Source organism: Carya illinoinensis, chromosome 6 (assembly GCF_018687715.1).
Source record: "Carya illinoinensis cultivar Pawnee chromosome 6, C.illinoinensisPawnee_v1, whole genome shotgun sequence".
In the NCBI taxonomy this organism is placed as follows: domain Eukaryota; kingdom Viridiplantae; phylum Streptophyta; class Magnoliopsida; order Fagales; family Juglandaceae; genus Carya; species Carya illinoinensis.
Genome location: NC_056757.1, coordinates 32,705,129 through 32,718,891, shown reverse-complemented (window position 1 = coordinate 32,718,891; position 13,763 = coordinate 32,705,129). Strand labels below are relative to the sequence as shown.

General features: G+C 35.5%; 3 protein-coding genes and 1 pseudogene across 3 annotated transcripts; all 4 read left to right on the top strand.

Moving 5' to 3' along the window:
- The first annotated feature begins 3,244 nt into the window (after positions 1-3,244).
- On the top strand, positions 3,245-3,895 carry LOC122312779. Its single transcript, XM_043127432.1, has one exon. The coding sequence runs from the start codon at positions 3,245-3,247 to the stop codon at positions 3,893-3,895; it is 651 nt and encodes a 216-aa protein (XP_042983366.1).
- A 33-nt stretch (positions 3,896-3,928) lies between these two features.
- Positions 3,929-6,606, top strand: LOC122312778. The gene is made up of 4 exons (XM_043127431.1): positions 3,929-4,742; positions 5,225-5,537; positions 5,619-5,935; positions 6,068-6,606. Exons 1-4 carry the CDS (start codon positions 3,929-3,931, stop codon positions 6,604-6,606), a joined length of 1,983 nt encoding a protein of 660 aa, XP_042983365.1.
- Positions 6,607-7,717: 1,111 nt separating this feature from the next.
- On the top strand, positions 7,718-8,952 carry LOC122314029 (G-type lectin S-receptor-like serine/threonine-protein kinase At2g19130). The gene has a single exon (XM_043129408.1). The coding sequence runs from the start codon at positions 7,876-7,878 to the stop codon at positions 8,827-8,829; it is 954 nt and encodes a 317-aa protein (XP_042985342.1). The 5' UTR covers positions 7,718-7,875; the 3' UTR covers positions 8,830-8,952.
- A 938-nt stretch (positions 8,953-9,890) lies between these two features.
- Positions 9,891-11,625, top strand: LOC122314031 (annotated as a pseudogene).
- The last annotated feature ends 2,138 nt before the right edge of the window (positions 11,626-13,763 follow it).

Here is a 13,763-nt window from a genome sequence, read left to right as displayed (position 1 = left end):
AGTAATAAACGGCATGTTGTTCATGTTAATTCCTAAAGTAGGCAGCCCTCAGCTTTTCCAATCTATAATGATTCAAGCCCGGAATTTTTAGCTCAAATGCATTTTCACTAGAAGATATTTTCTAGTGGAGGGTGGGGAATGGTAGTGGCAAGTGGAATAAGGATCTACTAGAAGATATTTTCTGTATGGAGGAGGCTCATCTTATTCTTAGTATTCCTATTAGTTTAAGGGATGCTAGTGATAAGTTGATTTGGGGCAAAAGCGAAAAGGGTATTTTGTCAGTCAAGAGTGCATACTTTCTGGACTGTTCTTTACATAAACAGTTGACTGGAGAAACTTCGAATGAAGGAAGGGGTGATGTGCTTTGGAGAAAACTATGGCAGTTAACGAGTCCAGGGAAGACTAAGCTTTTTATTTGGAAGGCGCTTAATTTTATTCTACCAACTAAGCAGCTTCTGAAGAAAAGAAAGATCATTAGTGATGAGTTGTGTCCTGTTTGCCAGAGGGGAGTAGAGTCTATTATTCATGTTCTGTGGAGCTGCCCAGCTTCCATGGATGTCTGGGGGGAGGAAGCCAGTCCTCTTAAGAAATGGAGCTCTTATTACCCAGATTTTAATTTACTATGGGAGGACCTGACGAACAGATTAGAGACTCATTTAGTAGACCAAGTGGCTGCCATTTTTTATAAAATCTGGGCTAGAAGGAACAGCTTTGTGTTTCACAATAAATTTCTTAGTCCTTTGGTTCTAATTCAAACAGCAATAGATGATATTGAAGTCTATAAAGAATTACATTTGAAAGTTCCTAGCAGTATAGAGAATATTTCCTTGCAAAATTCTGTTGTGCAGTGGAGGCCTCCGTGTGATCCTTTCTTTAAACTAAACTTTGATGCAGCTTTTGATTCTGAAAAAAGAATGATGGGGATCGGCATTGTGGTTAGGGACAGCAGGAGTAAGGTGATGACTGTAGTTTCTGCACCAAAAAGCCATGTCTATAACGTGTTTTCTGCAGAATGCTATGCTCTGTTAAGGGGTCTGCAGCTGTGCCAAGAGTTGGGCATGCAGCAGGTGATCTTTGAGGGTGATGCTAAGGTAGTCATAGATGGAGTTAATGGTATTAAATCCAATTGTTCTTGGCAAGGACAGTTACTGGACGATATGAAATTTCTTTTATTGAGGCATACGGATTGGAAGCTGCATTTTGTCAAAAGGAATGGGAATAAGGCTGCTCACAGTGCAGCAAAGATAGGCATGTATTTAGAAAATGAGGTTGTTTGGATTGAAGATGGTCCTTCTGAGGTTCTGTCAGCTATTTTCTTTGATAAACAATGTATTCCGATTTTGAGTTAATGAAATGTTTTTCCTTTCAAAAAAAAAAAAAAATGCATTTTCACTAGCCTATAGTTAATCTAGTGTGAGATATATATAACGTTAGAATTAATTATCCTATAAAATAAGAATAATTCTATTTGTAGGCCTTTGCACTACATACTATCTACGTGACATAATTTAATTTAAAAGATAAATTTTAAAATTTGAATTTTACAAATCAAATTATACTTTGTAGATGGTGTTTGATGTAAACACTTTCAAATATTGTGTCATATTGAATTGATGTCCATTTCGACTTCTTACTGGCTTTCTTTGTGAGTAACAAGTAATGTTATTTCTTCTATCGCTGTTCTCTTTTTCCTCTTCAATAATCAATAATATATATATATATATATATATATATATATAAATATCAAAGATATCTAACACCGTTCAAAGCACTTTTAATAATATATATAATTCTCCATATATATATATTTAGCCACACTATTCAATTGGTCGATTATGAATTTAATCATTTAAGTTAAGATAACTTGTAAGGGAAAAAATATATTTATAAGTCGGTCGGGATAAATTATAATATACTTAATATGATAATTACATTATACTTTATATAATATCACATAGATCATATCAAGATTTTATAATATAGTTTATATTGCATTAAGCATATATCAATATTTATATAATAGAAACTTACTGTGGCGGAAAAATGTTATGCAACTATTTGTTAAGGAAATAAAAAAAAAAAAACACACACACACACACAACAGTTAGCTAGATCTTATGCTGATAACAAGGTGTGGATAATACAATACTTAATATGATAATTACATTAAACTCTATATAATATCACATATATCATATCATAATTTAAGAAAATGGTTTCTATCTCAATAAATAGATATCAATATTTATATAATAAAAACTTATAATAGTCGGAAAATATTATGCAAGTATTTGTCAAAGATTAAAAGAACACAACAATTAGCTAGAGTCTCGTGTTGATAATGTCTTGTGAAATTAAGAAAAATTAATAAGAAAATTGAAGGATCACGATATATGAAATTCAAAATTCAAAAATTCATTTATTCATATATTTACATTAGTCACAAGATATTTTGTCCAAGACAATTAATTAGACCGCGACCTATAATGTATACCGTCTTCGCAACGATATTATTAACGAGTCCGTGCTAAATGTAATCACGTGCCCACCGGGTCCACAAAGACTATACGCGGCTGCTGTGGAGATCTTTTCTACAAAAATGATATACCAACTACTTATTAACAATACCACATGAAAAAAGTTATATCTACAACTACTTATTAACAATACCAACTACAAAAATAATATACCAACTACTTATTAACTACTTATTGTGAAAAAGACCTATAATGTAGAACTTAGGTCTTTTTCACAATACCACATTGATGTTCATATTAAAATGGATGATTTAATGGTGTGGAGGTTTACGGGTTTATATGGACATCCAGATACTTCGCGTAGAACATTTACATGGAACCTTATTAGAACTCTTAGTTCTATTGAACAACTTCCATGGTTAGTGGGGGGAGATCTTAATGAAGTTTTACACCCGCATGAAAAAAGAGGTGGAAGGGATAGACCCGTATCTCAAATTGAGGCTTTCCGAGAGGTGCTAACCAAATGTGAGTTGAGGGATTTGGGGTATAAAGGGCAAAGGTTCACTTGGTGGAATGGAAGGGGTGGAAATGCTCATATTTTTGAGCGTTTGGATAGGTTTGTGGGAAATGATTTGTTGACACATTTATTTCCACATCTGGTCGTTCAGCATGGAAATGTTGCACATTCGGATCATATACCAATTTTATTTGAGTCTTCTAATTTCTAGCCTATGCCGAGGAGACCTAAACAATTTCGTTTCGAAGCTATGTGGGTGGGTGAGGAACAATGTGAAAGAATTATTGAACAAGTGTGGAGTGAGAGAGGAGGCAATCGGGGTATGGAAGAATTGCTTAATCTTATTCAAGGTTGTGGCCAGCAGCTTAAGATATGGAATAGACATTCCTTTGGGTTGGTAAAGAAGAAGCTGAATGAAGCTAGAGCAGAGCTTGAAAAGGCACAATTTAGTCATTCTCATTCTCATGACCTGAATCCTGAAGGGCTTAGTCAAGCTAGAAATAAAGTACAATTGTGGCTTGAAAGGGAAGAGGTGATGTGGCGCCAAAGATCAAGAATCCAGTGGTTAAAAGAGGGAGATCAAAACACACGTTTCTTCCATTCTTCTGCATCTATGCAAAGGAAGAGGAATACTATACAAGGTCTCAAAGATGATCAAGGACATCTCACTGAAGGTGCACAAAGGGATAAACTGATTGTTGATTTTTTTGAAGACCTTTTCACCTCTACTACATCGGGTGATCAAGAAGAAGTATTAAGTTTTGTCGATAGCAGAGTTACGCCAGAAATGAATGCTGAACTTTCCAAGCCCTTTGTTGCAAATGAAGTCAAGATAGCTTTGGATCAAATGCAACCAACAAAGGCACCGGGACCTGATGGAATGTCTGCTCTATTTTTTTAGACTTATTGGCATATAGTAGGAGATTCAGTCACAATGGCGGTTTTGGATTCTCTCAATTCAGGTACCATACCATCTCAATTAAATCGCACACTCATTTGTTTAATTTCGAAGAAGAAAATCTGTGAATTTGTCTCTGATTATCGCCCCATTAGCTTGTGTAATGTTGTCTACAAGCTTGCTTCTAAGGTCATTGTTAATAGATTGAAAGGGTTTTTACCTGCCATTATTTCTGAGTCTCAGTGTGCTTTTGTGGGGGGAAGGCTGGTTAGTGATAATGTGTTGATAGCTTATGAGTTGGTAAATTACCTTCGGAATAAACGCCATGGCAAGAAGGGGTATATGTCTATTAAATTAGATATGAGCAAGGCGTACGATAGAGTTGAATGGGGTTTTTTAGAGAAAATCATGCTCAAGCTAGGCTTTGCTCCTAGATTTGTTAACCTTATTATGGAGTGTATTAAAACTGTAACTTTTTTAGTTTTAATAAATGGACATGCTCATGGAAATATTTCACCTACAAGGGGTATTAGGCAAGGGGATCCACTATCCCCTTACCTTTTTCTCTTTTGTACAGAAGGGTTAATAGCTTTATTGAAAGCTGCTGAGGCTCAAAGGAATCTAAAGGGTGTAAAAATCTGTAGAGGGGCTCCAATGGTAACTCACCTTCTTTTTGCTGATGATAGCATTCTTTTTTGTCGGGCTGATGTTGAAACAACTGCTTTTATTCAAGGATTGTTAACTAAATATGAGATGGCCTCTGGGCAGAAGGTGAATAAAGAGAAAACTTCTATAGTCTTTTCAAAGAATGTAGATGCTAATAAGCAGCGTGAGTTATTGCAGTTATGGGGTATTAGGACTTTTCAGCAATATGACAAATATTTAGGATTGCCAAGCTTCATGGGGAGGTCTAAATATAGATCCTTTGAAGGAATTAAGACAAGAGTTTGGTCTAAGTTACAAAGCTGGAAACAGAAACTCCTATCTCAAGGGGGGAGAGAGATCCTTATCAAAGCAGTTGCATTATCTATACCTACTTACTCTATGAGCTGCTTTAAATTACCTTTGACCTTATGCCAAGATTTAGAAAGGATGATGGCGAGGTTTTGGTGGGGACAAAGAAATGAGGAGTGGAAGATCCATTGGACAAGTTGGAAAAATTTATGCGTGACCAAATTTAGAGGTGGGATGGGTTTCCGTGATCTACTTTTTTCAACATGTCTTTATTAGCTAAGCAAGGATGGCGACTCTTGCAACCTGAGCATTCACTACTACAAAGACTTTTCAAGGCCAAATACTATCCCAATTGTTCTTTTTTTGAAGCATCTTTAGGAAATAACCCTTCTTATGCATGGAAAGGAATTTTTGAAGCAAGGAAATGGTTGATGAAGGGATGCAGGTGGCGGGTGGGAAATGGTGAAATGGTGAAAATTTGGAAGGATGCTTGGTTACCTGGACCCCGAACTTTACAGCCAGAATTGGACATAAACACTAATTCAGAATTTGATGAAGCAGCAACAGTGGATAGTTTAATTGATATGGCAACCAGAACATGGAAGGAACATCATATTAGAGCTCTCTTTAATCCAAGAACAGCGGAGGAGATACTAAAAATTCGACTATCATCAACTCCTTGTATTGATAGGTGAATATGGGATAGGGAAGCAAATGGCAGATTCACCGTAAAAAGTGCATACAAATTGATCCATAATACCATGACTTGCAGCAATGGGGAAACTTCTATGCAGGTACAAGATAGTCATCTTTGGAAGAAAATTTGGCATATGAAAGTTCCAAGGAAGATCAAAATGTTTGCTTGGAGAGGTTGTAAGGATATTTTGCCCACTCTTGTGAATCTACGGAGGAAAAAGGTGGTGGAGGAATCTTTATGTTGCTTTTGTTTGGATAATGAGGAAGATCTTAATCATGCTTTGCTAATCTGTCCTACTAATCAAATTGTTTGGCAGAAGTATTTTCCTTTATTCAAGGTTTTTAACTCATCTTTCACCTTTCTTCAAACTGTCCGAAGGATCCAGCTTCAAGGTAGTGAGGAAGAATTCACCTTTTTCTTTGTTCTTTGCTGGAGCTTATGGTATAGACGAAATCAAATGCAAATGGAGTAGAATATCATCCAACCTTTGCACGCTGCTGAACATGCCATATCAATTTGCAAAGCTTATAAAGATGTTCGAGATGCTACATCACGGCAGCAATTACAACAGCTAACTAAGTGGCAAGCTCCACTAGAGGGGTTTCTCAAAGTTAATGTTGATGGAGCTATCTTTGCGGATCAAAGGAAAGCTGGCATTGGTGTTGTATTACGGGATACCAATGGAGCAATACTGATGGCTGCAAGCAAAATTGAGATGGAGGTGGACGAGGCAGCAACTATTGAAGCTATTGCTATTTTGAGAGGAATACAACTCAGTCTTCCACTTGGTATTCCGAAACTAATTATAGAAACTGATTGTCTTCATGTAGTTCAAGAATTGCAGTCCTCTGAAGCGTCGTATGCTAGTGTTGGGAACTTGTTTGCTGATATTAATCATCTTATGATGCGTTTTCAGGAAGCACAAGTAATACATGTTAATAGAATGGGGAATGGGGTAGCACATTCTCTAGCTAGACATGCATGGAATATTGAGGATATTAATGTTTGGTGGGATCAGATTCCTTCTTTTGTTCACCATTCTTTATGGTTTGATAACATTTGATGTATTGGTGGTTTTAATGAAGTTACTGGTTATCAAAAAAAAAAAAAAAAAAAAACAATTTGTCTACAATTATGAATTAAAATAATATATTTTTTAAAATTTTAGTTTGACTTTTATTATGGTCTGATGTTTTTAAATATTTAAAAAATATTATTTTATTAAAAATATAAATGAATTGTGATTAAGATATAAACCTATCACTATTCTTTTTCTCGTCAGCCGTAGGGATGCTGCCCGCCACCACATGGATAAGGGTTGGAGGTTTTCCTTCAGAATCTGTCCCTGCGAACCGGGGGCAGGGTACTCCGCCCCCACACCAGGCCCCTACTCGCATAAATAGGTCATTGGTCCAATCACTTTTTTGGGTCCAAAATGGCCCAGAATTTAACTAAAATATATATATAATTTAAAATAACAAAAAATAATTTATAATAATAGAAATTATTAATTATATACTATTAAGTTGCAACTATTAATTAATAATCATAACTAAGCTATTATAATAAAAATTAAGAGAAAACTATTACAAAATTACAAATTCATCTAAAAATATTACAAATTGTATTATTGTAGCAACATTACCATTAACTAAATTAACAAAAGAATAATATATAATTTTTCAATGGAGTTTGGGGTGGCCATGTTGGTAGAAAAGTTAGTGAGCTATCTAACTACTGTGAGACTGTGAGAATTGAAATCATAAAACCTAAAACATTAATAATTTAAAAGGAAAATAAATTAGAATTATAAACATGAAACAAAAATTAAAAATAAAAACATATCTTCGAAATGTAAAAATTACAAACATTAAAACTACTAACCAAGATGAGATTGAGTCATTGAGATCAAGATGAGAGTAGATCATATCATCATTGGGTCCTTAGGAAGTTAGGATTAGGATTAGGAAGTTACTAGATGGTCCATATCCAGACTAATCACCACCCTCCTTCTCATCGGCCTCCTGAAGTCAAGAACATCCGGAACATGAATTGGGGTCTCCTTGATCCAATTTTGCAAGCAAATCAATACCTCCATAGTTGCAGCAAATAATGAACTCCGGAATAGATTCAATATGCGCCATTTGGTGCTAAAGGCTAACTCTGAGCCTATGGTGCTAATAGGGATGACCAAAATACTGCAAGCTATCTCTTCAAGGATGGGATAGTTCATGGCATTGGTCTTCCATCAAGCTAATATATCAAAGTCTCGTGCAAATGGTTGAATGTCCACTGCCAAAAATCTATCTACCTTTGACTGAGCGTCTGTAGAATGACGAGCTATGAGGTTCTGCTCCAACCTCTCACCCCAATCCAACTTACACTTTTTCCCAACCCCAGCTTCTGGAGGAGGTGGGGGGTAGGTGTAGGTGCCAGAATATTACCACCCTTGAAGATGGTAAACTCATCAAATAATCGAGCAAGGGTTTCCCTAAACCTTGTCGCAATAAGCTCCGCTCATGTATTCCCGTGCGCAATTCCCAATCAATATACTAAATTGAACATTTCTACTAAATTTTGGGAGAGTTTCGACCATCCAACTGATACATGGTTGCCAGGTGCAAAGCTTGGGGTCGACAAAGCTGGAAAGGTACTGAAGCAGCTTATTTCATGGACAGATTTAGAAGATCCATCACTGGGTCTGTTCTCATTCTCGTTGAGGCTAGACCCAAATGGAAGCAGTGAATATATCTTGGAGTGGAACAGGTCCCAAGTTTATTGGAGTAGTGGAGTTTGGGATGGAAATACTTTCGTCTTCGTTCCTGAATTGAAGTTGAATAATGTCTTCAACTTCAGTTTCGTGTCAAATGAAAATGAAACCTATTTTACTTATTCTCGTTTTGATGCTTCTCTCATGTCACATTTTGTGATTAATTCTACCGGACAGATCCAGCAACTTACATGGCTGTCCTCCGTTCAGCCATGGGGTCTATTCTGGGCTCAACCGGCATCACTATCCAATGTCTATGCTTTCTGTGGTCCATTTGGCATATATGATGATAATTCATCTAATATTTTTGATTGTCCAAAAGGTTTTGAACTGTTTTCAGATACCCAGACCAGACTAAACGTATGGTCCGGTGGTTGTTTGAGGAAACACCCTTTGCAATGTGGAAATCTCAATGGCAAAGGAGAGTGGTTCCTGAAAATACCAAACATTAAATTCCCTGTTAACTTGAAAGCATATTTGGCAGTGAGTGCTCGAAGATGTAATTGGCTTGTATGAATAATTGTTCTTGCACAGCTTATGCTCATAACAGCAGCGGGTGTCTGTTATGGGAATGAGCTCTTTTGAACTTGCAGCGACCCTCAGATGGTGGTGAGGCTAGACAAGATATCTATCTTAGACTTGCTGTTATAAAACTTGTGTTTTATAGTTACAAAATTATGCCAAGATTTAATAAAGAAATCCACTGTTTAATATTCTATATATAATATTTGTTTACAGAAAACAACAACACGTATTTCTTTCTGTTTATGACTCAAAACAGAATGCTCAAGATTACACCAGACGCAATATATATCAACTATGATCACAAAACCAACATTATACCAACACTGATCCAACTATCAATATACAGCACCTTCCCGATCAGATATAACGCACGAATCAACAAGATAAGCAAGAACAGATATATCAGGAGATTACAAGAATCACATATGAACAAGAAAATAAAAGGAAATAGGAAAGCAAGGAAAGAACACACCGAGATACGTGGTTCGACCCTAATGGTCTACATCCACGGCAGGAATGGCCTCAGAGATCTTTATTGATGAATCAAAATCAATCACAGAGAAGTCTCAGTTCAGATATATACAGAAACACTCAAATCTCACAAAGAAATCACACTGATTTCTTCCCTCAAGCACAAACCCTAGAAAACCCTAGAATCGCCCCCTTTCCCTCTCTGCCTCTTATTCTCAGCCGATACACAAAATGAATTCTGCATTAGGGTTACAAGGAACAAATGTATATATATGGTGTATCAGATTTGTAACACGTGTATCGGATCCAACGGCTCAGCTCATATACTCGGATTAAAGGCACAAGCTCCTCACGTGCCTGTTGAAAGCAGATTTAAAGCTTCACGGGACCAGTTCGAGCCACAAGCTCTACATACACTTAAATACAAAATAAACCATTAGTAATTAAATAACCAGCAGATAAGAAATGATTTGACATACATTTTACACTTGCTGTTGATGAGCGTCAAATTAGTACCAAAGGCAGGATGAATAAGATGAAATCCACTTAAGTTTTCATCATCTTCTTACTGAATTGATACGTAATTCTGTTCTGATAGAGCTAATAATCATTCTTATCATCAAAATCAGGAAACAAATGGAAAGTATGGGTGATTGTAGCTGTACCGGTCGCTGCAGGGCTAATCTTATGCCTCTGCGTTTGTTTCTCAAGCAAGAAAAAGCCAAAACGCAAAGGTAAGTGTAAGTTCTAACATTATATAGAAATCCTTAGAAAGTTACAGCTTTCTATTTTATTGTTTCTGGGTTTATTGGATCATTAGCAACAACAAAATGATCCACCAAAATTTAGGACAAGAAATCTGTGACATTACTTTGTTCTTGAGAGTGTTGCTCAAGGCTTTGTCTAATCAATTGGTGAATATATTCTCCATGCTCTTGAAATCATTTGAACTAAGTTTTCGGAAGAAATCCCACAAGCCTCACCAACACATTAAAAAACTCCTTGAATTGATTTTATCGTAGCAAACACTGGATTTTCCACTAAAAGACAAAAGTCGCATCATTTTGTACCAAACAGGAGAGGAGGCAGCTTCAAGCAATGATCTAATGCTATTTGATCTTAGTACTGAAATTCATGCAATCAGTGAAGGAACAAACACTAAAGAAAATGATAAGAAAAGAGGAAAGAAGGATGTTGAGTTGCCACTATTTAGTTATGAGAGCGTATCAGCTGCAACCGATAATTTCTCAACTGCAAATAAACTTGGAGAAGGGGGTTTTGGACCTGTCTACAAGGTATGTACGTTCCCCATTCTGCTAAATGGGTGTGTTTAAAAAAAATAATAAGACAACCGACAATGGTAAACGTTGAAGATAGTTTAAAGAGTTTATGGTTCTATTTCACAGGGAAAGTTACTTAAGGGGCAGGAAATTGCAGTGAAAATGCTTTCAAAAAGATCTGGACAGGGGCTTGAGGAGTTTAGAAATGAGACAACACTAATTGCAAAACTTCAACATAGAAATCTTGTCAAACTCTTGGGTTGCTGTATTGAAGGAGATGAGAAAATACTAATATACGAGTACATGCCCAATAAAAGTTTGGATTTCTACCTTTTTGGTGTGTCCTTATTTCGTCATCTTGGTGCTTGTTATATACGTACATATGTATAAAAAAATATCCATATACACACAAGTATATAATTCTGGGTTCTTGAGTACTAATTTCCTTTGTATCATATAAACAGATCCAACTAAGAAAAAAATGTTAGATTGGGGGACACGCATTCACATTATTGAAGGGATTGCTCAAGGACTTCTGTATCTTCATCAGTATTCAAGGTTAAGAATTATACATAGAGATATGAAACCCAGTAACATTCTCTTGGATAGTGAATGAACCCGAAAATATCAGATTTTGGCTTGGCTCGAATAGTTGGAGATAATGAAATACAAGCAAACACTAATCGAATTGTTGGAACTTTGTAAGTATGCCATCTATTCCACATGCATCCCATATTTGCCAGTGCCACCTAAATTTACTAAGCAAGCTACTAAACGCTGAGTTTTGGAATCCAGCGGCTACATGTCTCCTGAATATGCCATGGAGGGTTTGTATTCAATAAAGTCTGATGTGTTTAGCTTTGGAGTATTGCTACTCGAGATTGTGAGTGGGAAGAAGAACACAGGTTTTTATAACCACGGGTCACTCAATCTTCTTAGATATGTATGTAGCTTTTGTACCCTATTATTCTTTCATGGTTTTACATTAATAATTTATGAATTAGGATCCTCTTTAATTGTCCGAGTGTATTGAATGGTCCAATGCAAAGTGAGATAGACACAACTTTAAATGAGCATGTGTGGTCAACATTGCTTGAAAATAGAGTATCCATCTTCCACTTCTACTCTGGTGAGATACATTAACATTGGGCTCCTTTGCGTTAGAAAGTCTAGCTGATCGACCTACCATGCTTGATGTGGTCTCAATGATTAGTAATGAATATGCACCCCTTCCTACACCCAAGCAACCTGCTTTTACAGCAGGCCGGAACTTGATGCACACAAATCCAACGATTAATTCTGCAGAGAATTGCTCAATAAACAGTGTAACTGTTTCGATAATGGAGGCTCGATGAGTACTACCATTTCGTTTATTAATTAATTGTGCAGGCTGCCACGTGAACCCATTGTAAATGGGTCCAGCACTGAATTTCTTGTTTTTATGCACAGGCAAAGCATCCAGAAAGTAGTTTTCTGGGTTACAAGAGCTCAAACACGCTGCAGAGTACAGAAATATAGTATTGTAATTTCAAGAAGTCGGATAGGAACTTCGTAGCAATTCTCTCTTGGAAGAGATTATTTTATTTCAGGTGAAAAGTCAACAAGTGCATGGTGAGATGCATATAAACTCACTCTGGAAATAGTATAGAAGAATTATGCCATTTATAATTCTAGTGTGTAACATATCTCATAGTCTGGAGCTGTTATAGTCTGGAGCTGTTATATTCATTAAAAGAGTCAAAGTACTAATATATATTTTTTAGGAAAATGTTCCCTGCCCCTTCAACCTTATTGCTCAAATTTATCGTTCGAATATTTTATTTATTTTTATTATTTTTTTAATAGTTAAGGAAGTGATTATTATTAAAGTTATATATATATATATGTATGTATATATATACTAGGTCGGGGGTTTGCTTAGTTTGGTAAAAAATAATATGGTTTTTTATCAAAAATAAAGAAAAATTGATTAATGAATAATTTAATGCATTGAAACAAAAAGTAAATTTTAGCAAATATCTTTGGATAATTATAAGTTAGTGAAGTATAAGAATTATATGTTTGGATAGATTAGAAAACAAAAAGATTAGTCTAAAATATAGCATAGTTAAAATCAAGTTTAGAAAATTGATCATTTTGCAAAACTTGTTTAAAATAAGTTTAATACAACTACTTGCTCATTTATAGATATCTCAATCTTGATTCCAAAGTATCACCACCACCACCACTTAGACCAGTAAAGAGTGGAACTACCTCAAAGAGCTCATTAATAGAAAGCTTGTCAATTTCATCACCTCCAAAACCATCTAAGCGTTGTAAACTATTGGCTGCAGAGTAAAGCATCAATAAGTCACAGGAGACAACAGTAAACAGCAACAAATAGAAAGCCAGGATTCAAAATTAAGGAAATAGAGGAGATTTGGATCAAAGGAATCACCGGAACAAAAGAAACCATGGTCATCTTCATAAAGGTCACCGAGATTGTTGTCATCTGGAATTGATTTATCATATCTAAACCCAATTTTTGAATTACCATTTTCTTCAAAAGCACTTTCAAAGTATCTGCTACTGTCTAAATGGTGAGTCCGTCACTGCCCCTCCCATGACTATTACAAGTGGTTTCAACTTATGTCTTGACTCGAACTCCTAATCTCGAAGCCATGAAATATCATATTGTACCAACTGGGCTGCCACTTTGATGGTAACAACAAGGAATATTATTTCTTCTATCTATGTTCTCTTTCTCCTCTTCAACATTAATCTAGCGTTTTGAATAAACTCAATCTGGAAATGGTATAGAAGAATTACGTCATTCATAATTCTAGTGCGTAACATATCATTTAGTCCGGACTTGTCATATTCATAAAAAAAAATCAAAATACTAATATATATATATTTTTTACCTAAATTGATATGATAGGCTTTCACATAAGCATTATGTTTAATGTGTCTGTAAAGAAGTTATTGACACCGTTCAAGACACTTTTAATAATATATATAATTCTCCAGATTTATTTAGCCGCATTATTCAATTTGTCGATTACGAGTTTAATCATTTAAGTTTTAAATAATTTGTAAGGGAACAAATTTAATTATAAGTTGGTGTGGATAACACATATAATAAACTGTTTATATGACATAATTTAATTTAAAACAAAATTTTTAAAATTTAAA